The sequence below is a fragment of the Stigmatopora argus genome, chromosome 14 (assembly GCF_051989625.1).
Source record: "Stigmatopora argus isolate UIUO_Sarg chromosome 14, RoL_Sarg_1.0, whole genome shotgun sequence".
In the NCBI taxonomy this organism is placed as follows: Eukaryota; Metazoa; Chordata; class Actinopteri; order Syngnathiformes; family Syngnathidae; genus Stigmatopora; species Stigmatopora argus.
The window spans coordinates 6,441,371-6,468,155 of record NC_135400.1 but is presented as its reverse complement, the minus strand read 5'-3'; the positions used below and the strand labels follow the sequence as shown (position 1 = coordinate 6,468,155).

The following is a 26,785-nucleotide window of genomic DNA, read 5'->3' as shown; positions in this document are numbered from 1 at the left end:
GGAGAGGATATTTTTGACAAAGTGTGCCAAACCATGGAGAAGTTGGACCTGGACTGGTCAAAGCTAGCTAGCATCACGACTGACGGGGCTCCTAGCATGGTGGCCGAAACTCGCGGTCTAATAATGGGACGCATGAACCGGGAGTTGGAAAAAAGGGGTCTCACCGCCCCGCTACGAGTCCACTGCCAAATTCACCACCAAGCACTGTGCTGCAAAATGTTGACGTGGGATTCTGTAATGACGGTTGTGGTGTCGTGCATAAACTTCAGAGCAAAGGGAGAAGATTGTGCATGGCACAACAGAAAGTTAATGTTCCATGGCTTTTTCTGTTACAAACTGACACCGGCCCCCCATCAGAGAAGGGAAAAGTTATGTGGCCCTCACAAGAAAAAGTTTGGGGACCCCTGCTTTAAATAGTTTAATGATTTCTCCCAGCACAACATCCAGAACATGGAGGAGATTTCAGGAGAGTGGTGGTTATTCTTGGAGAGCATGACAGGGCCATCAAAGGTCATCTCATTAGCAGTACCGATACCTGCTTCTTTGTGCAAGGCAGAAGAGACTGAGCACTACTCGTGCCCTACAGATTGACCTCCAGAGGGCCACCAGTGGGAATGTCTCTACACAAGCCGTCGGGAACAGACTTCATACAGGTGTCCCCGAGGGCCTGACAACCTGTGCTGGGCCTTGTGCTCATTGCCCAGCCCCGTGGAACTTGACTGTACTTTTCAGTACACGGTCGATTGGTCGTCGGTCTTTTGGTCACCGATCTTTTGGTCGCCTGTCTTTTGGTCACCCAGAAGGTTATTGATAATTACCATTTAAATCGTTGCCCAAATTCCCTAAATACAAACTGTGAATGACTATTTAGTCATATTTAATGCCCTAGTAATTATTAGGCTAAAGAAAAGCTCCAAATTTCCCGGACTTTTATTGTTTTTTGTTGAAGAACTTGTTAAGACCCTGACTGACGTAGCTTCTTAAAGGGACAACACATGTACATACAAACTCTTATACACTCACACGTCGGCTCAGTGAAACTGCTAATGGCCATTGTTGGCTTTTATTGATGCGTAGACCGTGTTGTTTTACCTTGTTTTGTTGCCGGTCTTTTGGTCGTCGGTCTTTTGGTCGCCGGTCTTTTGGTCGCCCGTTGTCGCGGTCCGGGCGACCAATCGACCGCACACGGTACTTTTCACAGACGTGAGCAGGTTCACCCTGAGAACCTGTGATAGACGTGAACGAATCTGGAGAAGTCGTTCATCATGACAGGTTTGGTGGTGGGTCAGTGATAGTCTGGGGAGGCATATCCATGGAGGGACGCACAGACCTCTACTGCCTAGGAATTGGTGCGCTGACTGCCATAAGGTATCAAGACGAAATCCTTGAACCCATTTTCAGACCCTACACTGGTGCAGTAGGTCCTGGTTTTCTCCTAAGGTATGACAATTCCCTGCCCCAGAGTATGCAGGCAGGAGGTGGAGGATAAGGGATTGAAACAATTGAATGGCTTTCATCCTTGAATCCCCTGATTTAAACCCAATAGAATATCTGTGCAACATTTCAGGCCACTAGGCACACCCTAGGTTGCTCCTCTGACTTTACAATAGCTCAGAGATGCCGTCACACAGACCTTGGAGGAAATTGAATTGAATCGAATGTTTTTATTGTCATTATACAAGTACAATGCCATAAGACACCATATGATGTCTCATTAGGAGCATTCCATGACATTTTCAAGCATACATACAAGCTCATGGGGGCCAAACAAGATACAGAAAAACAATTCGAGTTGCAGAACTTAAGTTTACTTCAAAACCTTTTAAATTGGAAATTAAATAGCGAAGATTGCAGTTATTGACACCAAACGTGTGAGAGGTGGCTTCCATTAGCCATCAAAAGCGAAGACTTGAATTCATTCATCTGTTGTCCAACAATCAGATATGTGAATGTGTAAAAATCTGAAAAGCAGTGTTTCCCTGAATCTTAAAGTGCCACCCCTCCCCTCTGAGTTATATTGGAATTAATTCTGAGGGACTCTATCATCTGCTGTGTGTGTGGGAGTGTTGGAATCTTAATAAGTTAGGCAAGGCATAACTTTTTTTTTCCCCATCTACTTTTCTCTTGTGCCAGGCCCAAGCCAGCATGATTGCTTCAGTGTTCCATCTCTCCTGCAGAGAAGGTGCCAGACAGAAACCTTGAGCAAGTCACTCACTTTCCTTTGTGTTGCTAAGCAAGAGCATATCCCTTCATTAAACGGCAACTCTTGACAGCCGTTCATGCCTCCACAGCATCTCCGACAGCACAGTGCATCCATCACTGGATGCTTAGTACAGTAGAAAAAAATGCCACAAACATATAGAATTTAAACACTTCCTTATTGCTCAACTAACACAATGCAGACATTGCTCTAATGATGGACTGAATAATAAAAATCAGCAGTGGACAGACTTGGGTTTGGTTGAATTACCATTAATTTGACATTTCATCACTCCCATGATGCTTCAAAATCTTTTTTGTATTTGTGCTTGATTAACATCACTACATATTTTGTGGCCATTTATTGAACAATCTCCTGTGAAAATATGAACTAATTCTTCATTTGCCACCTCCAACCAAATTTGACGACCGTGTAATTCATGATCAGAATAAATCAAGAGAGTCTTGGTTTTTAGACCAACTGTGATACCAACAGTAAGTGCGTTATCTGATTATGAGATGCAACGGGTTGGTTAAAGGGTAATCATCATATAAAATAGTAAAATATTTTTTAAAAAATTGTGAAGAAAAAAAAAAGCTAAATTAATGGGGTTTTTCTCTAGGTACTGCGGTTTCCTCCCACATACTCAAAACATCCATGGTAGGGTAGTTGAACAGAAACGAGTTGTTGAACACTAACATCCCCTACAAATGAGTGTGAGCATGCATGGTGTGTGTTAATGTCATTGTGCTTTGCGATTGGCTGGCCACCTATTGAGAGTGTTCCTCACCTAGTGCCCATAGCTGGCCAAGATAGGTAATTTTTATAAGTGCTATAAAAAACCCATCAAATCTAAAACGCATGTTGATTTGAAAATCATTATGTAGCACCCATCCTGCCCTTGAGTTCATTTGATAAAACAGGCAAAGAGAAATCAATGTATGACAGACACGAGAAGCTCAGTGGAACTCTAATTTGGTGAGTTGATCACATCAGAAATGTACATTGCAAACCTTTATTGATTGATACAACTGTGTACTTGCATGTTTTAGCTTATATTAATTATTTAAACGTTCAATGTTAGGGTCTCTGCCTTCTACAAGTTTAAAGCATTTCCCCCGAAGGTTGAAACTGGCCAAAGGAAAAAGTCAACATAGACCGTATAAACAGCAGCAGAAGCAGAAAGGGCAGGTGTATAAAACTCACCGTGCACTAGAGGGAGAAAGATTCTGGCATGCTTACAAATATTACATTGGCTTTGTATTACATTAAATGTGATGATTTAAATCAAAATGAGTGAGTCCCCCAAAATCCATCTTGGGTATACCACAGTCTTGGCCATGAGAAAGTGTGTGAATGCACTTATCAAATAAAAGTATTTTCTCATCTTCCATGATTTAAGGAAAACAAACTCACCTAATGAGGGTGATTCTGGAGTTAGTCCAGGGTTGGGCAAACCAGTCCTCTAGGGCCACCTTGGGTGCAGGTTTTTGTTCCAACCAATCAAGCACAGACACTATGACCAATGAGATTTCTGCAAAAAACAAGAAGCACCTGACTGAAATCCACTGATTGCACTTGTAGGACTCCAGATTGGTGAAAATGTGTCCTTTTTATGGGTTGGAATGAAAACCCTCATCCACTGCAGCCCTTTGTCGAATAGTTTGCCCACCCCTGAGTTAGTCAATGCATTATATCAATAACAGCTCATGCAGAAGAAAACACAATTACATCACAATTGTTTAATGAATAAAACCAAAGGAAAGAAATCAGCCCGTTGAAACATACAAACTCCACACAGTGAGGACCAACCAGGGCTCAAACCCTAGACCCCAGAACTGTGAGGCTGACACATTAACCACTCAGTCACTGGGCTACCTACTACTAAATCAAATTATTACATATTGTAATGATTCCCACCCCCTCAAGAAAACTCACACGGATTCACTAGTATTTAAAATATACAATAAAATAATGTATCTAACAATTTGCCTCTGCATAGTTAAAACTGATGACATAATGAAAGAGACAATGATGAATGTTGAGTCTTGACATCAGAATTGACTATAGTGGCATTTGATCAAGACATAGAAAAGTATCATCATAACCATTAACAACATTATTGATTTTTACTACACTTTGTAGCATGATGTCTGCTGGAGTGAAATGCATGATACTGATATTGAGTCATAGGATTAATCTTTTGAAATGAACATGAAAATACGTATATAGTAAACCAATTGAGTGTAGCTACATGTCTCCCCTGATCATAACATCAGCTGCAGCAGTGAAAACAACTCAAGCAATATGTGAGATAACAACTATTGATTCCCAGTGTTTTAGAATACATTCCTATCTTGTTTGAGTGTATTCTAATGGCAAGAACAGGTGGATGCTGTCCCAACTGTAACATCGCATCACAACAGTAATTTCTGCAATGTGTGTAAGTATGTGACCACCAGTCGCCTGTACCAGATTAGTATTGCTTTTTGTCACATTGTGTTGTGTTGTGTTGTCATTCATTTGAAAAAGAAAAAAAAACATGAGACCATAAAAAATTACTTATCCCAAACTCCATGGTTAATTATTGCAAATGGTGACTTACACCATTATCCTGCATATTCAACAGCTGTTAATAAGCTTACTATATGGAGAGAGAAAAAACTACTATGTAAACGAATGAGAGCCTGCCTCTGCGTGTGTGTAAATACTAAAATAATGAACTCACCACATGGGATACTACAATCACTGCAACAGACCACATGGGATACTTAGAGAACCTTTGATCCAGATCAAATAGAAGTGTCATGCTTGAATGACAGACTCATCAAATTTAGCAGTCTTTAGCAGACATCTACTCGATTAGAACTGGACACAGGTTGTAGCGAATAGTAGGTATTTATGTCCTGAAATTATATAAATTCAATTCTTCTAAATTCCATAATGTGGCGCCACATGGGCACCAACATACCGGGAGTTGAACCCAGGCCACCTGGGTGAGAACCAGGAATCGTGACCGCTAAACCATATCAGACAGTTAGTAGGACCATGACCCAGATCGAGTAGAAGCATGAATCTTGGATGATAGTCTCATCAAATTACCACATCATTAGAAACAGAAATCTACTCAGTGAGAACTGGGAAAAAGCTTGAGCAAATGATAAGCATGTGTGTCCTGAAATTATATTAGATCAACACTTCTAATTTCAGGTCTCGAATAGGAAGTTTCCCATAGCGGGCGTTGAACCCAGGCCACCTGGGGGAAAACCAGGAATCCTGACCGCTAGACCATACTGGATATTTAGTACCACCCTTATCCAGATCGAGTAGAAGCATGAATCTTGGATGATAGTCTCATCAAATTACCACATCATTAGAAACAGACATCTACTCAGTGAGAACTGGGAAAAGCTTGAGCGAATGATAAGGATGTGTGTCCTGAAATTATATAACATCAACACTTCTAATTTCAGGTATCGAATAGGAAGTTTCCCATACCGGGAGTTGAACCCGGGCCACCTGGGTGAAAACCAAGAATCCTGACCGCTAGACCATATGGGATACTTCTTAGCACCATGATCCAGATCGAGTAGAAGCATGAATCTTGGATGATAGTCTCATCAAATTACCACATCATTAGAAACAGACATCTACTCAGTGAGAACTGGGAAAAGCTTGAGCGAATGATAAGGATGTGTGTCCTGAAATTATATAAGATCAACACTTCTAATTTCAGGTATCGAATAGGAAGTTTCCCATACCGGGAGTTGAACCCGGGCCACCTGGGTGAAAACCAGGAATCCTGACCGCTAGACCATATGGGATATTTGGTGGCACTATTATCCAGATCGAATAGAAGCATGAATCTTGGATGATAGTCTCATCAAATTACCACATCATTAGAAACAGACATCTACTCAGTGAGAACTGGGAAAAGCTTGTGCGAATGATAAGGATGTGTGTCCTGAAATTATATAAGATCAACACTTCTAATTTCATATATCGAATAGGAAGTTTCCCATACCGGGAGTTGAACCCGGGCCACCTGGGTGAGAACCAGGAATCCTGACCACTAGACCATATGGGATCCTTGCTAGCGCCATGATCCAGATCGAGTAGAAGCTTGAATCTTGGATGATAGTCTCATCAAATTACCACATCATTAGAAACAGACATCTACTCAGTGAGAACTGGGAAAAGCTTGTGTGAATGATAAGGATGCGTGTCCTGAAATTATATAAGATCAACACTTCTAATTTCAGGTGTCGAATAGGAAGTTTCCCATACCGGGAGTTGAATCCGGGCCACCTGGATGAAAACCAGGAATGCTGACCGCTAGACCATATGGGATCCTTGCTAGCACCATGATCCAGATCGAGTAGAAGCATGAATCTTGGATGATAGTCTCATCAAATTACCACATCATTAGAAACAGACATCTACTCAGTGAGAACTGGGAAAAGCTTGTGCGAATGATAAGGATGTGTGTCCTGAAATTATATAAGATCAACACTTCTAATTTCAGGTATCGAATAGGAAGTTTCCCATACCGGGAGTTGAACCCGGGCCACCTGGGTGAGAACCAGGAATCCTGACCGCTAGACCATATGGGATATTTGGCAGCCCCATGATCCAGATTGAGTAGAAGCTTGAATCTTGGATGATAGTCTCATTAAATTACCACATCATTAGAAACAGACATCTACTCAGTGAGAACTGGGGAAAGCTTGTGCGAATGATAAGGATGTGTGTCCTGAAATTATATAAGATCAACACTTCTAATTTCAGGTATCGAATAGGAAGTTTCCCATACCGGGAGTTGAACCCGGGCCGCCTGGGTGAGAACCAGGAATCCTGACCGCTAGACCATATGGGATATTTGGCAGCCCCATGATCCAGATCGAGTAGAAGCTTGAATCTTGGATGATAGTCTCATCAAATTACCACATCATTAGAAACAGACATCTACTCAGTGAGAACTGGGAAAAGCTTGTGCGAATGATAAGGATGTGTGTCCTGAAATTATATAAGATTAACACTTCTAATTTCAGGTATAGAACAGGAAGTTTCCCATACCGGGAGTTGAACCCGGGCCACCTGGGTGAAAACCAGGAATCCTCACCGCTAGACCATATGGGATACTTGTTAGCACCATGATCCAGATTGAGTAGAAGCATGAATCTTGGATGATAGTCTCATCAATTTACCACATCATTAGAAACAGACATCTACTCAGTGAGAACTGGGGAAAGCTTGTGCGAATGATAAGGATGTGTGTCCTGAAATTATATACGATCAACACTTCTAATTTCAGGTATAGAACAGGAAGTTTCCCATACCGGGAGTTGAACCCGGGCCACCTGGGTGAAAACCAGGAATCCTGACCGCTAGACCATATGGGATCCTTGCTAGCACCATGATCCAGATCGAGTAGAAGCATGAATCTTGGATGATAGTCTCATCAAATTACCACATCATTAGAAACAGACATCTACTCAGTGAGAACTGGGGAAAGCTTGTGCGAATGATAAGGATGTGTGTCCTGAAATTATATAAGATCAACACTTCTAATTTCAGGTATCGAATAGGAAGTTTCCCATACCGGGAGTTGAACCCGGGCCACCTGGGTGAAAACCAGGAATCCTGACCGCTAGACCATATGGGATGGTTGATAACACTATTGATCCAGATCGAGTAGAAGCTTGAATCTTGGATGATAGTCTCATCAAATTACCACATCATTAGAAACAGACATCTACTCAGTGAGAACTGGGGAAAGCTTGTGCGAATGATAAGGATGTGTGTCCTGAAATTATATAAGATCAACACTTCTAATTTCAGGTACAGAACAGGAAGTTTCCCATACCGGGAGTTGAACCCGGGCCACCTGGGTGAAAACCAGGAATCCTGACCGCTAGACCATATGGGATACTTGTTAGCACCATGATCCAGATTGAGTAGAAGCATGAATCTTGGATGATAGTCTCATCAAATTACCACATCATTAGAAACAGACATCTACTCAGTGAGAACTGGGGAAAGCTTGTGCGAATGATAAGGATGTGTGTCCTGAAATTATATAAGATCAACACCTCTAAATTCTGGTATCGAATAGGAAGTTTCCCACACCGGGAGTTAAACCCGGGCCACCTGGGTGAGAACCAGGAATCCTGACCGCTAGACCATATGGGATATTTGGCAGCCCCATGATCTAGATCGAGTAGAAGCTTGAATCTTGGATGATAGTCTCATCAAATTACCACATCATAAGAAACAGACATCTACTCAGTGAGAACTCGGAAAAGCTTGTGCGAATGATAAGGATGTGTGTCCTGAAATTATATAAGATAAACACTTCTAATTTCAGGTATTGAATAGGAAGTTTCCCACACCGGGAGTTGAACCCGGGCCACCTGGGTGAAAACCAAGAATCCTGACCGCTAGACCATATGGGATGTTTGATAGCACTATTGATCCAGATCGAGTAGAAGCATGAATCTTGGATGATAGTCTCATCAAATTACCACATCATTAGAAACAGACATCTACTCAGTGAGAACTCGGAAAAGCTTGTGCAAATGATAAGGATGCATGTCCTGAAATTATATAAGATAAACACTTCTAATTTCAGGTATCGAATAGGAAGTTTCCCATACCGGGAGTTGAACCCGGGCCACCTGGGTGAAAACCAGGAATCCTGACCGCTAGACCATATGGGATCCTTGCTAGCACCATGATCCAGATCGAGTAGAAGCATGAATCTTGGATGATAGTCTCATCAAATTACCACATCATTAGAAACAGACATCTACTCAGTGAGAACTGGGGAAAGCTTGTGCGAATGATAGGGATGTGTGTCCTGAAATTATATAAGATTAACGCTTCTAATTTCAGGTATTGAATAGCAAGTTTCCCATACCAGGTGTTGAACCCGGGCCACCTGGGTGAAAACCAGGAATCCTGAGCGCTAGACCATATGGGATGTTTGATAGCACTATTGATCCAGATCGAGTAGAAGCATGAATCTTGGATGATAGTCTCATCAAATTACCACATCATTAGAAACAGACATCTACTCAGTGAGAACTGGGGAAAGCTTGTGCGAATGATAAGGATGTGTGTCCTGAAATTATATAAGATCAACACTTCTAATTTCAGGTATCGAATAGGAAGTTTCCCATACCGGGAGTTGAACCCGGGCCACCTGGGTGAAAACCAGGAATCCTGACCGCTAGACCATATGGGATATTTGGTGGCACTATTATCCAGATCGAATAGAAGCATGAATCTTGGATGATAGTCTCATCAAATTACCACATCATTAGAAACAGACATCTACTCAGTGAGAACTGGGAAAAGCTTGTGCGAATGATAAGGATGTGTGTCCTGAAATTATATAAGATCAACACTTCTAATTTCATATATCGAATAGGAAGTTTCCCATACCGGGAGTTGAACCCGGGCCACCTGGGTGAGAACCAGGAATCCTGACCACTAGACCATATGGGATCCTTGCTAGCGCCATGATTCAGATCGAGTAGAAGCTTGAATCTTGGATGATAGTCTCATCAAATTACCACATCATTAGAAACAGACATCTACTCAGTGAGAACTGGGAAAAGCTTGTGTGAATGATAAGGATGCGTGTCCTGAAATTATATAAGATCAACACTTCTAATTTCAGGTGTCGAATAGGAAGTTTCCCATACCGGGAGTTGAACCCGGGCCACCTGGGTGAAAACCAGGAATCCTCACCACTAGACCATATGGGATACTTGTTAGCACCATGATCCAGATTGAGTAGAAGCATGAATCTTGGATGATAGTCTCATCAAATTACCACATCATTAGAAACAGACATCTACTCAGTGAGAACTGGGGAAAGCTTGTGCGAATGATAAGGATGTGTGTCCTGAAATTATATAAGATCAACACTTCTAATTTCAGGTATAGAACAGGAAGTTTCCCATACCGGGAGTTGAACCCGGGCCACCTGGGTGAAAACCAGGAATCCTGACCGCTAGACCATATGGGATCCTTGCTAGCACCATGATCCAGATCGAGTAGAAGCATGAATCTTGGATGATAGTCTCATCAAATTACCACATCATTAGAAACAGACATCTACTCAGTGAGAACTGGGGAAAGCTTGTGCGAATGATAAGGATGTGTGTCCTGAAATTATATAAAATCAACACTTCTAATTTCAGGTATCGAATAGGAAGTTTCCCATACCGGGAGTTGAACCCGGGCCGCCTGGGTGAGAACCAGGAATCCTGACCGCTAGACCATATGGGATATTTGGCAGCCCCATGATCCAGATCGAGTAGAAGCTTGAATCTTGGATGATAGTCTCATCAAATTACCACATCATTAGAAACAGACATCTACTCAGTGAGAACTGGGAAAAGCTTGTGCGAATGATAAGGATGTGTGTCCTGAAATTATATAAGATCAACACTTCTAATTTCAGGTATAGAACAGGAAGTTTCCCATACCGGGAGTTGAACCCGGGCCACCTGGGTGAAAACCAGGAATCCTGACCGCTAGACCATATGGGATCCTTGCTAGCACCATGATCCAGATCGAGTAGAAGCATGAATCTTGGATGATAGTCTCATCAAATTACCACATCATTAGAAACAGACATCTACTCAGTGAGAACTGGGGAAAGCTTGTGCGAATGATAAGGATGTGTGTCCTGAAATTATATCAGATCAACACTTCTAATTTCAGGTATCGAATAGGAAGTTTCCCATACCGGGAGTTGAACCCGGGCCACCTGGGTGAAAACCAGGAATCCTGACCGCTAGACCATATGGGATGTTTGATAACACTATTGATCCAGATCGAGTAGAAGCATGAATCTTGGATGATAGTCTCATCAAATTACCACATCATTAGAAACAGACATCTACTCAGTGAGAACTGGGGAAAGCTTGTGCGAATGATAAGGATGTGTGTCCTGAAATTATATAAGATCAACACTTCTAATTTCAGGTATCGAATAGGAAGTTTCCCATACCGGGAGTTGAACCCAGGCCACCTGGGTGAGAACCAGGAATCCTGACCGCTAGACCATATGGGATATTTGGCAGCCCCACGATCCAGATCGAGTAGAAGCTTGAATCTTGGATGATAGTCTCATCAAATTACCACATCATTAGAAACAGACATCTACTCAGTGAGAACTGGGGAAAGCTTGTGCGAATGATAAGGATGTGTGTCCTGAAATTATATAAGATCAACACTTCTAATTTCAGGTACAGAACAGGAAGTTTCCCATACCGGGAGTTGAACCCGGGCCACCTGGGTGAAAACCAGGAATCCTGACCGCTAGACCATATGGGATACTTGTTAGCACCATGATCCAGATTGAGTAGAAGCATGAATCTTGGATGATAGTCTCATCAAATTACCACATCATTAGAAACAGACATCTACTCAGTGAGAACTGGGGAAAGCTTGTGCGAATGATAAGGATGTGTGTCCTGAAATTATATAAGATCAACACTTCTAAATTCTGGTATCGAATAGGAAGTTTCCCACACCGGGAGTTAAACCCGGGCCACCTGGGTGAGAACCAGGAATCCTGACCGCTAGACCATATGGGATATTTGGCAGCCCCATGATCCAGATCGAGTAGAAGCTTGAATCTTGGATGATAGTCTCATCAAATTACCACATCATAAGAAACAGACATCTACTCAGTGAGAACTCGGAAAAGCTTGTGCGAATGATAAGGATGTGTGTCCTGAAATTATATAAGATAAACACTTCTAATTTCAGGTATTGAATAGGAAGTTTCCCACACCGGGAGTTGAACCCGGGCCACCTGGGTGAAAACCAAGAATCCTGACCGCTAGACCATATGGGATGTTTGATAGCACTATTGATCCAGATCGAGTAGAAGCATGAATCTTGGATGATAGGTCTCATCAAATTACCACATCATTAGAAACAGACATCTACTCAGTGAGAACTGGGGAAAGCTTGTGCGAATGATAGGGATGTGTGTCCTGAAATTATATAAGATTAACACTTCTAATTTCAGGTATTGAATAGCAAGTTTCCCATACCAGGTGTTGAACCCGGGCCACCTGGGTGAAAACCAGGAATCCTGAGCGCTAGACCATATGGGATACTTGTTAGCACCATGATCCAGATTGAGTAGAAGCATGAATCTTGGATGATAGTCTCATCAAATTACCACATCATTAGAAACAGACATCTACTCAGTGAGAACTGGGGAAAGCTTGTGCGAATGATAAGGATGTGTGTCCTGAAATTATATAAGATCAACACTTCTAATTTCAGGTATCGAATAGGAAGTTTCCCATACCGGGAGTTGAACCCGGGCCACCTGGGTGAGAACCAGGAATCCTGACCGCTAGACCATATGGGATATTTGGCAGCCCCACGATCCAGATCGAGTAGAAGCTTGAATCTTGGATGATAGTCTCATCAAATTACCACATCATTAGAAACAGACATCTACTCAGTGAGAACTGGGGAAAGCTTGTGCGAATGATAAGGATGTGTGTCCTGAAATTATATAAGATCAACACTTCTAATTTCAGGTACAGAACAGGAAGTTTCCCATACCGGGAGTTGAACCCGGGCCACCTGGGTGAAAACCAGGAATCCTGACCGCTAGACCATATGGGATACTTGTTAGCACCATGATCCAGATTGAGTAGAAGCATGAATCTTGGATGATAGTCTCATCAAATTACCACATCATTAGAAACAGACATCTACTCAGTGAGAACTGGGGAAAGCTTGTGCGAATGATAAGGATGTGTGTCCTGAAATTATATAAGATCAACACTTCTAAATTCTGGTATCGAATAGGAAGTTTCCCACACTGGGAGTTAAACCCGGGCCACCTGGGTGAGAACCAGGAATCCTGACCGCTAGACCATATGGGATATTTGGCAGCCCCATGATCCAGATCGAGTAGAAGCTTGAATCTTGGATGATAGTCTCATCAAATTACCACATCATAAGAAACAGACATCTACTCAGTGAGAACTCGGAAAAGCTTGTGCGAATGATAAGGATGTGTGTCCTGAAATTATATAAGATAAACACTTCTAATTTCAGGTATTGAATAGGAAGTTTCCCACACCGGGAGTTGAACCCGGGCCACCTGGGTGAAAACCAAGAATCCTGAGCGCTAGACCATATGGGATGTTTGATAGCACTATTGATCCAGATCGAGTAGAAGCATGAATCTTGGATGATAGTCTCATCAAATTACCACATCATTAGAAACAGACATCTACTCAGTGAGAACTCGGAAAAGCTTGTGCAAATGATAAGGATGCGTGTCCTGAAATTATATAAGATAAACACTTCTAATTTCAGGTATCGAATAGGAAGTTTCCCATACCGGGAGTTGAACCCGGGCCACCTGGGTGAAAACCAGGAATCCTGACCGCTAGACCATATGGGATCCTTGCTAGCACCATGATCCAGATCGAGTAGAAGCATGAATCTTGGATGATAGTCTCATCAAATTACCACATCATTAGAAACAGACATCTACTCAGTGAGAACTGGGGAAAGCTTGTGCGAATGATAGGGATGTGTGTCCTGAAATTATATAAGATTAACGCTTCTAATTTCAGGTATTGAATAGCAAGTTTCCCATACCAGGTGTTGAACCCGGGCCAGCTGGGTGAAAACCAGGAATCCTGAGCGCTAGACCATATGGGATGTTTGATAGCACTATTGATCCAGATCGAGTAGAAGCATGAATCTTGGATGATAGTCTCATCAAATTACCACATCATTAGAAACAGACATCTACTCAGTGAGAACTGGGGAAAGCTTGTGCGAATGATAAGGATGTGTGTCCTGAAATTATATAAGATCAACACTTCTAATTTCAGGTATCGAATAGGAAGTTTCCCATACCGGGAGTTGAACCCGGGCCACCTGGGTGAAAACCAGGAATCCTGACCGCTAGACCATATGGGATGTTTGATAGCACTATTGATCCAGATCGAGTAGAAGCATGAATCTTGGATGATAGTCTCATCAAATTACCACATCATTAGAAACAGACATCTACTCAGTGAGAACTGGCAAAAGCTTGTGGCAAATGATAGGGATTTGTGTCCTGAAATTCTAGAAGATCAACACTTCTAAATTCAGGTATCCAATTGGAAGTTTCTCATACTGGGAATTTGAACCCAGGCTACCTGGGTAAGAATTAGGAATCCTGACCGCTAGACCATATGGGATATTTGGTAGCACTATGATTCAGATTGATTAGAAGCTTTATGCTTCGATGATAGTCTCATCAATTTAACACATTAATAGCAACAGACATCTACTCAGTTAGGGAAAAGCTTGTGGCAAATGATAGGAATTTATGTCTCGAAATTACAGAAGTTCAACCCTTCTAAATCCAGGTATCTAATCGGAAGTTTCCCTTACCAGGAGTGAAACCCGGGCCACCTGGGTGATAACCAGGAATCCTGACTGCTAAACCATATTGGACACTTGCATTACTCTTTAGAAATGCGAAACTTCCATGGCAGATTCATCAAATTAGCAAAAGTCGTAGAAATATATACTTGATTAGAAGTGGGAAGGTCTTGTGGTGAACAACAGTTCTTGTCATCATGAAATATTGGAAATTCACCACTTCTTAGTTCAGATATGGGATGCCATCCTCTACACGACGATGGTCAGAGGCCGGAATTAGTCTACCACAATTTTCAGACGAATACTCAAGCTTTCCATCCAGATTCTGACCACTCCACCATATAGGACACTTACAAAAATTATGATCCGATCAAGTAGAAGCCTGAAGCTTTCCGCACTGTACTTTGTCTTACATCATCCCCATTGGTTTTGAATAAGAAATTATTTTTTTAATCCACCTCCAGAACAAATATGGTATTCCTGATCATTATAAAGATGGGAAACAATTCTCTTAGATAAGGGCAAGTTTTTAAACTAAATTAATCTTTCATCTTTGCCTCATTTCTTACATCATTTAAAATGAAATTTTATATAAACCACTCTTGACTGCGGATAATGCAGTTACATCACATATGGTACATAACTATGACAGGCAGACAGATAGATGGCTAGATAGATACTAGATAGAATTACCTTTCTAGTTTGAAAAACTTTTTAGAGAAGAAATAATAGTAAGACAATAGTGGTGGAACAGCTGGTAATAAAATTTAATAGGGATAAGTTATTGTTAAGACACTGAACAGGATGGGGGAAAAGGAATTTGGGGGAAGCCAGAAGGAACTGCATAGTGTCTTTGTAGATCTAGATAATACCTCTGACTGTGTGCTTGGGGAAATGAACTATGATACTGCATGAGGAAGCCAGAACTGCCAGGAAATGCGGTAGAAAAAAAGTTTTTGGTGTCTCGTAGTTGAGACCGAGGTGTTGAATATGGATGTGCTACTCCAGGGATCACTTCTCAGCTCTTTCTGCACTGCATTAGTTATTAGGAGGCTACCATATGAAGAAGACCCCATGGATTATGATGTTCACAGATGACGTTGTATGGATGAGTAGGGGTTTGGAATGGAGAGGAATACAATTTGTTCATCAGAACTTCACTCTTTTTCATTTAATTGACACCTTGGTATGACACTGATTAATCTTGATCTTTGGATTTCAAAACCTTTAGTGGTGAAAAGATATTTCCTCTCAGGAAAATGTTGGTGTGTTGTGTTTCAGTTTTTAACAACACATTAATCCTTAGTTTACAACACAATCAAATTAAAGGAAAGACTGGACTAGACTTGTAGTAATTTACTAATCTGTATCTGTACCAAAACTTGTATCAGTATCTATGAAACGCTGGTAAAAATCCATCTTTAACTGTCAAAACAAAACAACTCACAAATGGTCAATGAAATACTGTTCACTAACAATGTAAGCTATCTTCCAAGTGGGGACAGGCATTAAAAAAAAGTGATAGCAACTATTTGCTCTGTAAATGGCTATACCTTTGAGCTTTCAACCACAGGTTGAATTGATGCTCCTATTAAGTGTTCCTGCATTGCAATGAAGTCATTACGCAATGTGACAGGTACAGTATATGACCCATTTAGATGTGGATGATGAAACCCATCCATGACACACTAAGTGTTACCCAAGCACCTCCCTCAAACACATTGAAATCTAGTTGTTAATCATTCTTTTTATGCTCACCATTCCTCTTCGTTATACAGCTATTCTAATCTAACTGATCTAATACATTGTCATTGTTAATTGAATGTTCGGGTATTATGATTAAGGCTTCACTGAAAGATCTGTGCTGAATGGACAAAAAGAGTAAAAATGTTTCTGGATAATGAATGCCCTGAATATTTTTTGGAGGGCAATGGCAAGTGCTTGGGAATTTACTTGACTGTAGAGCAACAGATAGAAAAAAATATCAACACCTTGTTGGCAACATAACAAATAAATAAATGAGTAATAAAAAAAAATGATTGACAGTATTAAACATCTGATCCAATTTTACTGTGGTATTAAATTGGCGTCAATGACAGTGAAACAGCAATTAATCTCTTAGTTAATTATTTTAAGGTGGTCTGCAAGCCCCTCCATCTTAAATGGGTTGGAAATCTATTGCATCATCAATAGCAGACATTGCGTTAATATTGATACTTTTTTAAAATCATTATGTCAGTATATATCAAATAAAAGTGTGCTAATTGGTACTTTTGTAAGAGGTGTATTAGTCAATTTTAATCTCATGCAAAAAATAGTAATTATTCAATAAGACCCATTATTTTATTATGCATTTTAATTGAAATATATATATATATATATATATATATATATATATATATATATATATATATATATATATATATATATATATAACACAAATAGATAAATACCAATGAAATCATAATAAATCATGAACAATAATGCCAATAATGTCTTGTTATTACATACTAGGTGGCTTGGTGGGTGAGTGTTTAGCACATCGGCGTTACAGTTTTGGGGTCGAGGGTTCGGTCCCAGGTGGGTCCTCACTGTTTCGGATTCGCATGCTCTCCCCAGGCTTGAGGGTTTTTTCTCTGGGTACTCCAGTTTCCTTAAACATGCCCAAAACATGCAGGTTAGGTTTGTTGAAAACTCTAAATTTGCCCTAGGTATGATTATGAGCCTGATTGGTTGTTCAGAAAATGAATGAGATCGGCTCCAGCACCCCCATAAGGACATGCAGAAGAGAAGATCAATAATTTATGTATGGACAACGGGCCGCTATGGTTTAAAAGAATTGTGCCTGCTTTGATCTGGAAAATTACTAATTCTCGACAATAAGGATCAAGAGGTTAAGGTTGATGCAGCGTTTGTGTGCATGTGCAGGCGTGGTGGTAGCTGTCCTTTGTGCTGAAACTCAACTTCTTCTGGATGTGTTCTTTGCGAGGCGTGTGTTGAAACAGAGAGAACGAACGAGAGGGAAAGAGTCAAAGAGAGGGAGGGAGAGTGACAGAGAGAGAAAGGAAGAGAGAGAGAGAGAGGGAGTGTGACAGAGAGAGAAAGGAAGAGAGAGAGAGAGAGGGAGTGTGACAGAGAGAGAAAGGAAGAGAGAGAGAGAGAGAGAGAGAGAGAGAGATGAGAGCCAAATATATAGAATGAAAGAGAGAGAGAGAGAGAGAGAGAGAGAGAGAGAGATGAGAGCCAAATATATAGAATGAAGAGAGAGAGAGAGAGAGAGAGAGAGAGAGAGAGAGAGAGAGAGAGAGAGAGAGAGAGAGAGAGAGAGAGAGAGAGAGAGAGAGAGAGAGAGAGAGATGAAGATGAGAGCCAAATATATAGAATGAAAGAGAGATCTTTCACTGGAGAGATGACAGAGAGAGAGAGAGAGAGAAAAGAGAGAGAGAGAGAGAGAGAGAGAGAGAGAGAGAGAGAGAGAGAGAGAGAGAGAGAGAGAGATCTTTCACTGGAGAGATGAGAGAGAGAGAGAGAGAGAGAGGAGAGAGAGAGAGAGAGAGAGAGAGATGATGAGAGCCAAATATATAGAAGGAAAGAGAGATCTTTCACTGGAGAGATGAGAGAGAGCGAGAGAGAGAGAGAGAGAGAGAGAGAGCGAGAGAGAGAGAAATAATGAGAGATCCTTCACTCAGTGGAAGAAAATACAGTTGGGTGTCTTGGTTTTCTGCCATGCACAAACAATGATCAACCTTGATAGATGATAAATAGTCAAAATGATGGAAAATTAAACATGTGCGAGCGAGCCCTGGAGCAGAATGAAGGGGCTTTTCTTTAGGAAGTGACGCTGCCTCTGGTGCCTATTAATGAGGGACTCAGATTCCCTCCCCTCTGCTGGTGATGCAGTGAAGCTCCTCTGCGCACAAGCATGCTCTCTGTATAAAACAGGTCCTATTCCACACACGGATTACACTACACACGGGAAGTCATTGCGGCTTCTCTTTTTTTTTTTTTTTAACCAAGGAAAATTCCAAACCTCCCAAAAGCAACATGCAAACTACGGAGGATGTGAGCTTTTGGAGATTTGTTCTATTTTCTTGCCTTTTTTTGCAGAGTTCCTGCCAAGACTTTGGAGGACAGACACAATTTATTTGCACCTCAGTCCCAAAGGATATGGACATATGCGCAGCCACTTTGCAAAACAGCGTCCCCGGCGAAGACTTGAAAAGCACCGTCGTACAGTTGAGGGAGACGGTCTTGCAGCAGAAGGAGACCATCATGAACCAGAAAGAGACCATAAGAGAACTGACCTCAAAGTTGGCCAGATGCGAGAGCCAGAGTGGTGCTGAGGCAGGGGAAGGGCGGTCCGGGGGCAGAAGGAAAGAAGCTGGGAGCAAAAACACTATGGGTGATGTATCCAGGGGGCCCGCCGACACTTTGGCGCAACTCTCACAGACTTTGCAGTCCCTCAAGCAAAGATTGGAGAACCTTGAGGTAGGATGGCACTTCTGTAAAACATTTTTTTATTTTTTTTTTGCAGATTTGATGTAAATATGTTCAAAGATGATCAAACTAAAATGATTTAGTTTATAATATAATGTTTATAATCCAATGTAATAAAATACGAATCATCTGCATGAGATTGTATTGAAATGCTGAGTTAAACATGTGCTATTTAATATTTTCTTCAACAATTTTAGATAGAGTGGATAAATATTCAAAGATTAACACTTAAGACCTGCAACCTAGAATGGGTTAATTAACAATTTTCAGTCATTTTAAAAAAGGGAAATATTAGCATGTATTTTATACAATACTCTATTTAACAATTTGTTATTGTATAAATAAAATTTTAACAAGCAATAAATTAATGGAAGTAAAATGAATAAAAAACTAAATTCACACTGGTTAAGGTCCAATGTAGCACATTTAGGGATTATTTTTCCATCGTATATTTAACTAATTGCATGTCATTGATAGCACCAGATGTCCAATCCATTTTGATTGGAAGGTCGAATTAACATTTGTTCAATCTCCCAGTCAAAATGAATCGGATATCCTCCATCAGTGATAGCCAGTGAGATAAATGAGTACGTTAAAAGGGTTAAAAAAAACTAACAAGCGTTCATTTGTTCCTCCCTGTGAAAGAGATTAGCTGTCTAGTGATGTCAATGGCAGGCAGTGAGTTAAATGTGTCCCCTATAGGGCAGTAAAAAACAACAACAAAAATCATGCATGGAAGGCTCAAAGGTGATTGATTTTTAATGGGATTTAAATTACAAATACAAATTTGAAATGAATTTAAACTAAAATTTCACAAATGAAAACCAAAATGAAATGACAAATGCATTTTAAAATAGAACAATCTTTGAATAAAACATGGCAATAAGGAATAATGACAGTCTGTCATCAATTGCATGTTCCTTCATTTTTTTAACATTATTTCACAAATTCTCCCATCAGATGGAATCTTACAACCAGAGCTGGACAGTATATACATCAAAATTACTACTCAATCTGATGCAAGATGAAATTATTCTATCTTTGATTGTGCAGGCGTATCAAAAACTCCATATTGTGAGTTATTTCCTTAAACAAAGCTGAACAGTGCGTCTTTCTCTCTCCCTTTTTCCACAGCAATTCAGTCGAAGTAACAACTCCGTGCAAGCCAACAGCCTCAAAGACCTGCTCCAAAGTAAAATCGACGACTTGGAGAAGCAGGTGTTGTCCCGAGTGAATAGCATTGAGGAGGGGAAGCCCGGACTCCGGAATGAGACAGCTCAGCGTGGGAGAGTTGAATCCACACTCACATCTTTGCATCAGAGAATCACCAACCTAGAGAAAGGTATGTGCAACCAAAAGACATAGAGCAAGCTACCTTGCCAATATCTGGTAGATTTAGAAGGGGTTCTTCGAGAAAAGGCCGCGTGAGATCAGATCTTTTCTGATTTGGCAGGTTCATCGACTCGTGAGGGAGCAAATATTTTGGGAGGCTTTGCTGTGCTTCCAACAGATTAAACCATTTTATCCCTACATTTGAAAGCTAAAACTAAAAATGTGTTTAGGACAGCCCTGATCTGCTGGCAGTCGCGACTGCATGGTCGCACGAGATGACGGTTTTCAAACGTCACTGCTCCTCAGATGTATTTATCAAATTGAGATTAAGGCAAATCTGGAGCGTTTCGATTGTGGATTTGTTGTGTAATGTATAATTCCAATGTAGTAAATCCCTCGTGTGAGTGTTAGGATTGATCTGTTTTCTGGACACTGGCACATTTTGATGGAGGATGAACAGAGAAAGTGGCTTTTGCTCATTAATTTATTCTGAATTTTGATTCTAAAAAGATATCCCGGCAAAAGCAAAAGACACCAAGAGGGAAGTATCAAACAAAAACACAAGTAAACACTGCATTCTAATTGCAGGAAAATGTTAATATAAAAGGTGTTGGAGATGAAATCATGAATATTGACACAGTCAGTTTTTGGAGACACAGTGCAAAAGAATATGAAAGAAAATAGCTTGAAGGGAATTTTGTTTAACAATAAGTTTTCATTTTGCCAAATTTACAGAAAACATACAACACTACAACCACTCCTGCCACAACATTTTCAGACACTGAATAAGATTAGATTGCATGGATTAAATTTCAGATTACTTATACATTAAAATTGCCGTAGTCTGACAAATGAAAACAGATTTATTTAAATTTTGGATAACTTTATTGGATTGGATTGGATAACTTTATTCATCACGTATTCGGGAAATGTCATTGTCACAGTAGCAAGAGGGTGAGAATGCAGATACAGGAAAGGCATTTTAGACATAAATAGATAAGTAAGTTAATAAATAAATAAATAAGCGTGTTGCTGAAATATATATATATATCTATATATCTATCTATCTATCTATCTATCTATCTATCTATCTATCTATCTATCTATCTATCTATCTATCTATCTATCTATCTATCTATCTATCTATCTATCTATCTATCTATCTATCTATCTATCTATCTATCTATCTATCTATCTATCTATCTATCTATCTATCTATCTATCTATCTATCTATCTATCTATCTATATATATATATATATATATATATATATATATATATATACGCATGCATACGTTTTATTCAAATGCTAATCTTTTCAATAATAAATTCCCATAAATTGACATGTGAATGCCCTCATTGTCATATAAATGTGGTGTCAGTCCTAACTGGCTTTGGATGTGAGGTGGGAGGCACCGCAGAATGGTCACCAAGCGAACCGAGTGCACATATCGACAAGCATCCATTTACAGTCATGCCATATATTATATATGCCATAGGAATCATTAGTCTTCAGTGAAACTAACAAGGAGAATCTGGAATGAAGCAGGCTGAGCAAGTTAACTGCACATGAACCATGCTCACTTCTTTTCCAACGTGTTGCCTACTCTGTCATGATGTATACATAGAGAATTTTTAGTAAGCTAATAAAAAATGAATTCAACAATTCTCAAGTCAAATGAGCAAAATATTTTTGTGCTTTGGCTATATACCAGGGGTGTCAGACTCGGGTTGGTTCGCGGGCCGCGTTAACGTCAACTCGATTTCATGTGGGCCGGACCATTTTAGATATAATATTTAGATTTTTTTAAATAAATGGATTAAAAGAACTGGATTAAAATCCCTGAATATTCCGTTTTTATAGATCTAAAACAATGTTTATTTAAGCTTTTTAAAAAATATATTTTTAGATTTTACAAAATGATTTTTGAACTAAAAACTGAAAAAAAATATTAAAACATTACAATTATTGATTTAAAAGGGGGAAAATCAGGAAATTTAATATACATCTATACTCTTCATTTTAATTTGATCCTAAAATAGAAAGTCGGCACTCATGATTTACTTTTCCGGGCCACACAAAATGATGCGGCGGGCCAGATTTGGCCCCCGGGCCGCCACTTTGACACACTTGTGCTAAATACTTTTGACTTAATCATTGTAAAACATGGACATTGAAGGAGTTTGTATTATTTTAGTTGCCTCGTGTAGGAATGCAAAAGACTGCATCTGTACTTAATAAAATGACTGTAAATCTCAGTGCCTATGTTTAAAAAAAATGGAAACGGGTTAGGGAAGCACTTGTGGATAAAGATATCCACCCGCAGTCTGCAAGATGACTGCATCATCTAAAATACTTGCCATGCAAACACATTTTTTATTTCCTCTAAACAGGTCAGCGGGAAAATAGGCCTCTGGATAAATTCCAGCTTACATTTCCACTGAGAACCAACTACATGTACGCAAAGGTGAAGAAAAGTTTGCCTGAGATGTACGCCCTCACTGTTTGCATGTGGCTCAAGTCCAGCGCATCCCCAGGTGTGGGCACACCTTTTTCCTACGCCGTTCCTGGTCAGGCTAATGAGCTTGTGCTCATCGAATGGGGAAACAACCCGATGGAGATACTGATCAATGATAAGGTATTACGTTTGAATGGATGGCCTGATTGAAGTCCACATTTGACATTATGCCTCCGCCCCCTAAAGGTTGCAAAACTGCCATTCCTGATCAATGATGGCAAATGGCATCATATCTGCGTGACCTGGACCACTCGTGATGGTGTCTGGGAAGCTTTCCAAGATGGTGTCAAAAGGGGGAGTGGCGAGAACTTGGCCCCATACCACCCTATAAAACCACAAGGACTGTTGATCCTTGGTCAAGAGCAGGTAATGTCTTTAAAGTGTTTTCAATTTTCACATGTACAAGCAAGATTTGTTTCCCCAGGGCCAATGACAGGCCACAGTTGATAGAACTTGTTAGAGTTCAAATCTTGGTCCAGTACATCCATTTATGAATTTTACATAGGAAAAACCCCGCTAAGGGTCTCCTTAAGGTGAAATACAAACTGAAACCTGGGTCTGTTTATTACACAGTGACTGTAAACACAGTACAGAGTAAAAAAGTCAATAAACAAACACAAATTTATACTTGGCCGCCTCGTGGTGTAGAGGTTCACTCGCCTGACTTCGGTGCGTCAATTCCCATGGGTGGCGGTATGATTGTGAGTGCGGATGGTCGTTTGTCTCTCTGTGTGCCTTGCGACTGGCTGGCGACCAGTCTAGGGTGTAGTCTGCCTTTCACCTGAAGACAGCTGGGTTAGGCTCAAGAAACCCCTGCAACTCTTTCGAGGATGGGTGGTATGGAAGATGAATGATGAAAAATTTACAATAAAATGCTTGGTGGTTGGCACAAGGTTAGCATAAAAAAAAACAGGAAAAATAGAAAATAGCGTAAAAACGGTTGTTTCTTTCAATTTTGGAATAGGTTTTTGGAGATTTTTCTTTCCTTGTTCACTGAAAGCAATGACATGTTTTACTATATTTGACTTGTAACCAGTGTTGTTGGTGTCATCACTTTGCTACTTTTGTCATTGACCCTTTGCTTCAGTCTGGATTTGAACTCACTCTGTTACCTTGGTAGTCAAACATAGTAAGGACAGAGTGGTAGGTGGAAATGCTGTGTAATAAATGTCCAAAAAATAAAATACAGTTTATTTTACGGTAGTTTGTTGTTAAATTGACAATCAACTTTCACTGTTGATTTTCCATAAATTTGAGTTTTATTTATTTGTTTGCCTGGTTGTTTGTTTTTATTTATTTTTACAATATACATGGCTTATTGAGTTTTTTGTGAAGTAAAGGATAAGGGGTGTTGAAAATCGATGGAACCAATTCAGAATTCGAGTGAGTGAATATGTAACAAATTTCCCTTTTTTAAAAGGAGAAATTCAGTCGAACAAGGAAAAGATTATTTGACATGTCAACATTGTACACGGCTCTAATTTACTTCTTCTAGCTGAATGAAAAGTCCTCTCATTTTAAATTTTAAAGGACACACACAGGATTTTATGTTAAAAAGCATCTTATTTGGTCCTGAGTAAATTTATGTAAATATTCTAATGGAACGGTACGTAAGGCTCTTGCAGAACTGGGTGACCTCGATTGGAATAATGGCTAAACCTGTTTAGCATCTTAGACTAATGTAAATATTCACAACCTGAGACTGTTAAAGGAAAATTATACTCGATTTAGAGAAGACGTTTAAAATGGCAAAATCTGGAAACTAAATGAAGCACCATGATGATTTAGTGGCCAATAAAATATATTTACAACATATAAATTAGTATCTCTCATGTCTAACCATCCTGAACTGTGACCTTTCAGACAGTTGGAGTGAAACAAACAAAAATGTAAAAATTCAATAAGAAATTGTAAATGAGATTGAGATAATTTATCTTTTCAATACCAAATATGTGGCTCTTTTCTTCCCTTTTGGTGGATTTAAATGAGTTTGTCACAAGTACACGTCCAATCCATTAGAAAGGCAGTAGATGAGTTAAGGGACTAACTCAATCTGTTTTCGCTACAGGACACTTATGGAGGTGGTTTTGACGCAACACAAGCATTTGTTGGAGATCTGGCCAACTTTCACATCTGGGATCGCAAACTATCCATGGGAGAAATATACAATCTGGCAACTTGCAGCAGCAAAGCACAAGTGGGTAATGTTTTTGCTTGGCTGGAAACGAGCCTTGAAATTTACGGAGGTGCCTCAAAGTGGACTTTTGAAGCTTGCCGCCACCTCAACTAAAAACTGGGTGAGAGAAGATCAATTCATTTGTTGAGGCCACAGTGGTCACGAGCATCTATGAAGGAAATGGAAGGAAACAGAGGCAAATATTTTAATGACTACTAGATGCGGAGAAACTAAAAATAAAGTGAGCAATCTTTTTTTCTTCAGATTTTCTCTTTGGAAGCCGTCTTTGGTATTAAACATTTACCAAATTACGATGCTTGAATTCAAAACAGGTTTATCTGTGGCCCTGTCTGATGTTGGATGATGTTCACGGCAACACGAATGAAAGGTTCAGTGCAGTAGAAGGTCATGTATTCTTTGTAAAAAGATGTCCTGCAATTCAACCAAACATCTTCCTCCAGAGATTCCTTTTGTTTTGCCTGTGGAAGATTTTCACTGTGAAAACGGACAAGTCGGACTTCTTTAAAGACAATGTTTTCATCAGCAGAACACTGGATTTCTCTGTTTTCATCTTATGCCAACTGACGTGATTTCGTGCGAAGGTTGACATGCCCATTGCCAACATTCAAGCCTGAGTGCCTTGGGCTGTTGAAAAGAATCTCAGCACTTGCGTGAGTGCTTGTGTGTATTCGTTTATTTTCTTTTAATTTCCTAAATGTGTTATCATAACACTTTTTTTTCTCGGCGTTGTCCTAAAATACAATTTATGAATGAGAATGGAGCAGAGGCTTGTACATTAAGGGGAACGTTATCTGTACAGTAACAGCATGTCTTAACTTCTGTAAATGCTGGGTAAGCATCTATGACCTTTGCTTTTACTGGTGGATTTTAGAGTGGAGGTTTTATACGGTATTGTTATATGCTTACGGCATGGCACCACTAACAGATGAAAAAGTTCTAGTTTTTGTAATAAATTGTGATACTTGACTAAAAAATGTTTAACATATTTATTCTTACAAGTCAGTGCATGTAGATGATGTGAATGCACGACCTTGAAAGAAAGAAAAAAACAACCTTTTAAGAATGGAAGTTGTAACTCAACTCAGTAAACATGGTTGAAACCTTTTTGTGTGTCTTATAAGTTGGTTATTTGTAGTAGAAGCTTTTCTGGGGTTGTCTTTACTATGTCAAAAAAATAATAAATGACAGTTACATTGCCATGACAATTTCTTTAGAATGTGGATGATAACAAAAATTAAATAAACCCAAATATTTTTAAAAAACTATACACTTACATCAGTAATTGACAGCAGTTTGTCATTCAAATTGTATACTAAGTGTGGATGTTAATATACACATGATATAGAGCAAGGGTGTCAGACTAGGGTTGGTTCGCGGGCCGCATTAACGTCAACTCGATTTCATGTGGGCCGGACCATTTTAGATATAATAATTAGATATTGTTTTAAAAATTGTATTTAAAGAACTAAATCAAAAGCCCTAAATATTCCATTTTTTATAGATCTAAAAAAGTGTTTATTTGAACTTTTTTTCTTAGTAAGGGAAAATCTGTTTTAATCATTATGTTCCATATTAAAGTGGAAAACAGAAAATAATTTTATA

At 39.8% G+C, this 26,785-nt stretch overlaps 1 protein-coding gene and 29 non-coding genes across 31 annotated transcripts; 1 reads left to right on the top strand and 29 right to left on the bottom strand.

Annotated features, from left to right (window-relative positions):
* Positions 1–5,689: 5,689 nt before the first annotated feature.
* trnae-uuc (transfer RNA glutamic acid (anticodon UUC)) lies at positions 5,690–5,761 on the bottom strand. Its single transcript has one exon. It is a non-coding gene; the product is annotated as a tRNA-Glu (tRNA).
* A 191-nt stretch (positions 5,762–5,952) lies between these two features.
* trnae-uuc (transfer RNA glutamic acid (anticodon UUC)) lies at positions 5,953–6,024 on the bottom strand. Its single transcript has one exon. It is a non-coding gene; the product is annotated as a tRNA-Glu (tRNA).
* A 191-nt stretch (positions 6,025–6,215) lies between these two features.
* On the bottom strand, positions 6,216–6,287 carry trnae-cuc (transfer RNA glutamic acid (anticodon CUC)). Its single transcript has one exon. It is a non-coding gene; the product is annotated as a tRNA-Glu (tRNA).
* Positions 6,288–6,741: 454 nt separating this feature from the next.
* Positions 6,742–6,813, bottom strand: trnae-cuc (transfer RNA glutamic acid (anticodon CUC)). The gene has a single exon. It is a non-coding gene; the product is annotated as a tRNA-Glu (tRNA).
* Positions 6,814–7,004: 191 nt separating this feature from the next.
* On the bottom strand, positions 7,005–7,076 carry trnae-cuc (transfer RNA glutamic acid (anticodon CUC)). The gene has a single exon. It is a non-coding gene; the product is annotated as a tRNA-Glu (tRNA).
* Positions 7,077–7,267: 191 nt separating this feature from the next.
* Positions 7,268–7,339, bottom strand: trnae-uuc (transfer RNA glutamic acid (anticodon UUC)). Its single transcript has one exon. It is a non-coding gene; the product is annotated as a tRNA-Glu (tRNA).
* Positions 7,340–7,530: 191 nt separating this feature from the next.
* trnae-uuc (transfer RNA glutamic acid (anticodon UUC)) lies at positions 7,531–7,602 on the bottom strand. The gene has a single exon. It is a non-coding gene; the product is annotated as a tRNA-Glu (tRNA).
* A 191-nt stretch (positions 7,603–7,793) lies between these two features.
* trnae-uuc (transfer RNA glutamic acid (anticodon UUC)) lies at positions 7,794–7,865 on the bottom strand. The gene has a single exon. It is a non-coding gene; the product is annotated as a tRNA-Glu (tRNA).
* Positions 7,866–8,057: 192 nt separating this feature from the next.
* trnae-uuc (transfer RNA glutamic acid (anticodon UUC)) lies at positions 8,058–8,129 on the bottom strand. The gene has a single exon. It is a non-coding gene; the product is annotated as a tRNA-Glu (tRNA).
* A 191-nt stretch (positions 8,130–8,320) lies between these two features.
* On the bottom strand, positions 8,321–8,392 carry trnae-cuc (transfer RNA glutamic acid (anticodon CUC)). The gene has a single exon. It is a non-coding gene; the product is annotated as a tRNA-Glu (tRNA).
* Positions 8,393–8,583: 191 nt separating this feature from the next.
* On the bottom strand, positions 8,584–8,655 carry trnae-uuc (transfer RNA glutamic acid (anticodon UUC)). The gene has a single exon. It is a non-coding gene; the product is annotated as a tRNA-Glu (tRNA).
* Positions 8,656–8,847: 192 nt separating this feature from the next.
* On the bottom strand, positions 8,848–8,919 carry trnae-uuc (transfer RNA glutamic acid (anticodon UUC)). Its single transcript has one exon. It is a non-coding gene; the product is annotated as a tRNA-Glu (tRNA).
* Positions 8,920–9,374: 455 nt separating this feature from the next.
* On the bottom strand, positions 9,375–9,446 carry trnae-uuc (transfer RNA glutamic acid (anticodon UUC)). The gene has a single exon. It is a non-coding gene; the product is annotated as a tRNA-Glu (tRNA).
* A 191-nt stretch (positions 9,447–9,637) lies between these two features.
* trnae-cuc (transfer RNA glutamic acid (anticodon CUC)) lies at positions 9,638–9,709 on the bottom strand. The gene has a single exon. It is a non-coding gene; the product is annotated as a tRNA-Glu (tRNA).
* Positions 9,710–9,900: 191 nt separating this feature from the next.
* Positions 9,901–9,972, bottom strand: trnae-uuc (transfer RNA glutamic acid (anticodon UUC)). Its single transcript has one exon. It is a non-coding gene; the product is annotated as a tRNA-Glu (tRNA).
* A 191-nt stretch (positions 9,973–10,163) lies between these two features.
* On the bottom strand, positions 10,164–10,235 carry trnae-uuc (transfer RNA glutamic acid (anticodon UUC)). The gene has a single exon. It is a non-coding gene; the product is annotated as a tRNA-Glu (tRNA).
* Positions 10,236–10,426: 191 nt separating this feature from the next.
* Positions 10,427–10,498, bottom strand: trnae-cuc (transfer RNA glutamic acid (anticodon CUC)). The gene has a single exon. It is a non-coding gene; the product is annotated as a tRNA-Glu (tRNA).
* Positions 10,499–10,689: 191 nt separating this feature from the next.
* Positions 10,690–10,761, bottom strand: trnae-uuc (transfer RNA glutamic acid (anticodon UUC)). The gene has a single exon. It is a non-coding gene; the product is annotated as a tRNA-Glu (tRNA).
* Positions 10,762–10,952: 191 nt separating this feature from the next.
* On the bottom strand, positions 10,953–11,024 carry trnae-uuc (transfer RNA glutamic acid (anticodon UUC)). Its single transcript has one exon. It is a non-coding gene; the product is annotated as a tRNA-Glu (tRNA).
* Positions 11,025–11,216: 192 nt separating this feature from the next.
* On the bottom strand, positions 11,217–11,288 carry trnae-cuc (transfer RNA glutamic acid (anticodon CUC)). The gene has a single exon. It is a non-coding gene; the product is annotated as a tRNA-Glu (tRNA).
* A 191-nt stretch (positions 11,289–11,479) lies between these two features.
* On the bottom strand, positions 11,480–11,551 carry trnae-uuc (transfer RNA glutamic acid (anticodon UUC)). Its single transcript has one exon. It is a non-coding gene; the product is annotated as a tRNA-Glu (tRNA).
* A 191-nt stretch (positions 11,552–11,742) lies between these two features.
* Positions 11,743–11,814, bottom strand: trnae-cuc (transfer RNA glutamic acid (anticodon CUC)). The gene has a single exon. It is a non-coding gene; the product is annotated as a tRNA-Glu (tRNA).
* Positions 11,815–12,005: 191 nt separating this feature from the next.
* Positions 12,006–12,077, bottom strand: trnae-uuc (transfer RNA glutamic acid (anticodon UUC)). Its single transcript has one exon. It is a non-coding gene; the product is annotated as a tRNA-Glu (tRNA).
* A 456-nt stretch (positions 12,078–12,533) lies between these two features.
* Positions 12,534–12,605, bottom strand: trnae-cuc (transfer RNA glutamic acid (anticodon CUC)). The gene has a single exon. It is a non-coding gene; the product is annotated as a tRNA-Glu (tRNA).
* Positions 12,606–12,796: 191 nt separating this feature from the next.
* On the bottom strand, positions 12,797–12,868 carry trnae-uuc (transfer RNA glutamic acid (anticodon UUC)). The gene has a single exon. It is a non-coding gene; the product is annotated as a tRNA-Glu (tRNA).
* A 191-nt stretch (positions 12,869–13,059) lies between these two features.
* trnae-cuc (transfer RNA glutamic acid (anticodon CUC)) lies at positions 13,060–13,131 on the bottom strand. The gene has a single exon. It is a non-coding gene; the product is annotated as a tRNA-Glu (tRNA).
* A 191-nt stretch (positions 13,132–13,322) lies between these two features.
* Positions 13,323–13,394, bottom strand: trnae-uuc (transfer RNA glutamic acid (anticodon UUC)). Its single transcript has one exon. It is a non-coding gene; the product is annotated as a tRNA-Glu (tRNA).
* A 192-nt stretch (positions 13,395–13,586) lies between these two features.
* trnae-uuc (transfer RNA glutamic acid (anticodon UUC)) lies at positions 13,587–13,658 on the bottom strand. Its single transcript has one exon. It is a non-coding gene; the product is annotated as a tRNA-Glu (tRNA).
* A 455-nt stretch (positions 13,659–14,113) lies between these two features.
* trnae-uuc (transfer RNA glutamic acid (anticodon UUC)) lies at positions 14,114–14,185 on the bottom strand. Its single transcript has one exon. It is a non-coding gene; the product is annotated as a tRNA-Glu (tRNA).
* A 4,187-nt stretch (positions 14,186–18,372) lies between these two features.
* nptx1l (neuronal pentraxin 1 like) lies at positions 18,373–26,287 on the top strand. 2 transcript variants are annotated; one of them, XR_013305005.1, is made up of 6 exons: positions 18,373–19,126; positions 20,270–20,477; positions 22,862–23,106; positions 23,173–23,352; positions 25,055–25,403; positions 25,495–26,287. XR_013305005.1 is itself a non-coding variant. In XM_077619954.1 (5 exons), exons 1-5 carry the CDS (start codon positions 18,683–18,685, stop codon positions 25,274–25,276), a joined length of 1,299 nt encoding a protein of 432 aa, XP_077476080.1. In that variant the 5' UTR covers positions 18,373–18,682; the 3' UTR covers positions 25,277–26,287. The 2 variants fall into 2 exon arrangements, 1 of the variants encoding a protein (XP_077476080.1); XM_077619954.1 differs by having other exon boundaries at positions 25,055–26,287.
* Positions 26,288–26,785: the final 498 nt, after the last annotated feature.

Coding starts and splice junctions, on each gene's coding strand:
- nptx1l (XM_077619954.1), top strand. CDS start 18,683: ATGCAAACTACGGAGGATGTGAGCTTTTGGAGATTTGTTCTATTTTCT. Junction 19,127..20,269: donor AAAGATTGGAGAACCTTGAG/GTAGGATGGCAC, acceptor CTTTTTCCACAG/CAATTCAGTCGAAGTAACAA. Junction 23,353..25,054: donor TGATCCTTGGTCAAGAGCAG/GTAATGTCTTTA, acceptor TTTTCGCTACAG/GACACTTATGGAGGTGGTTT.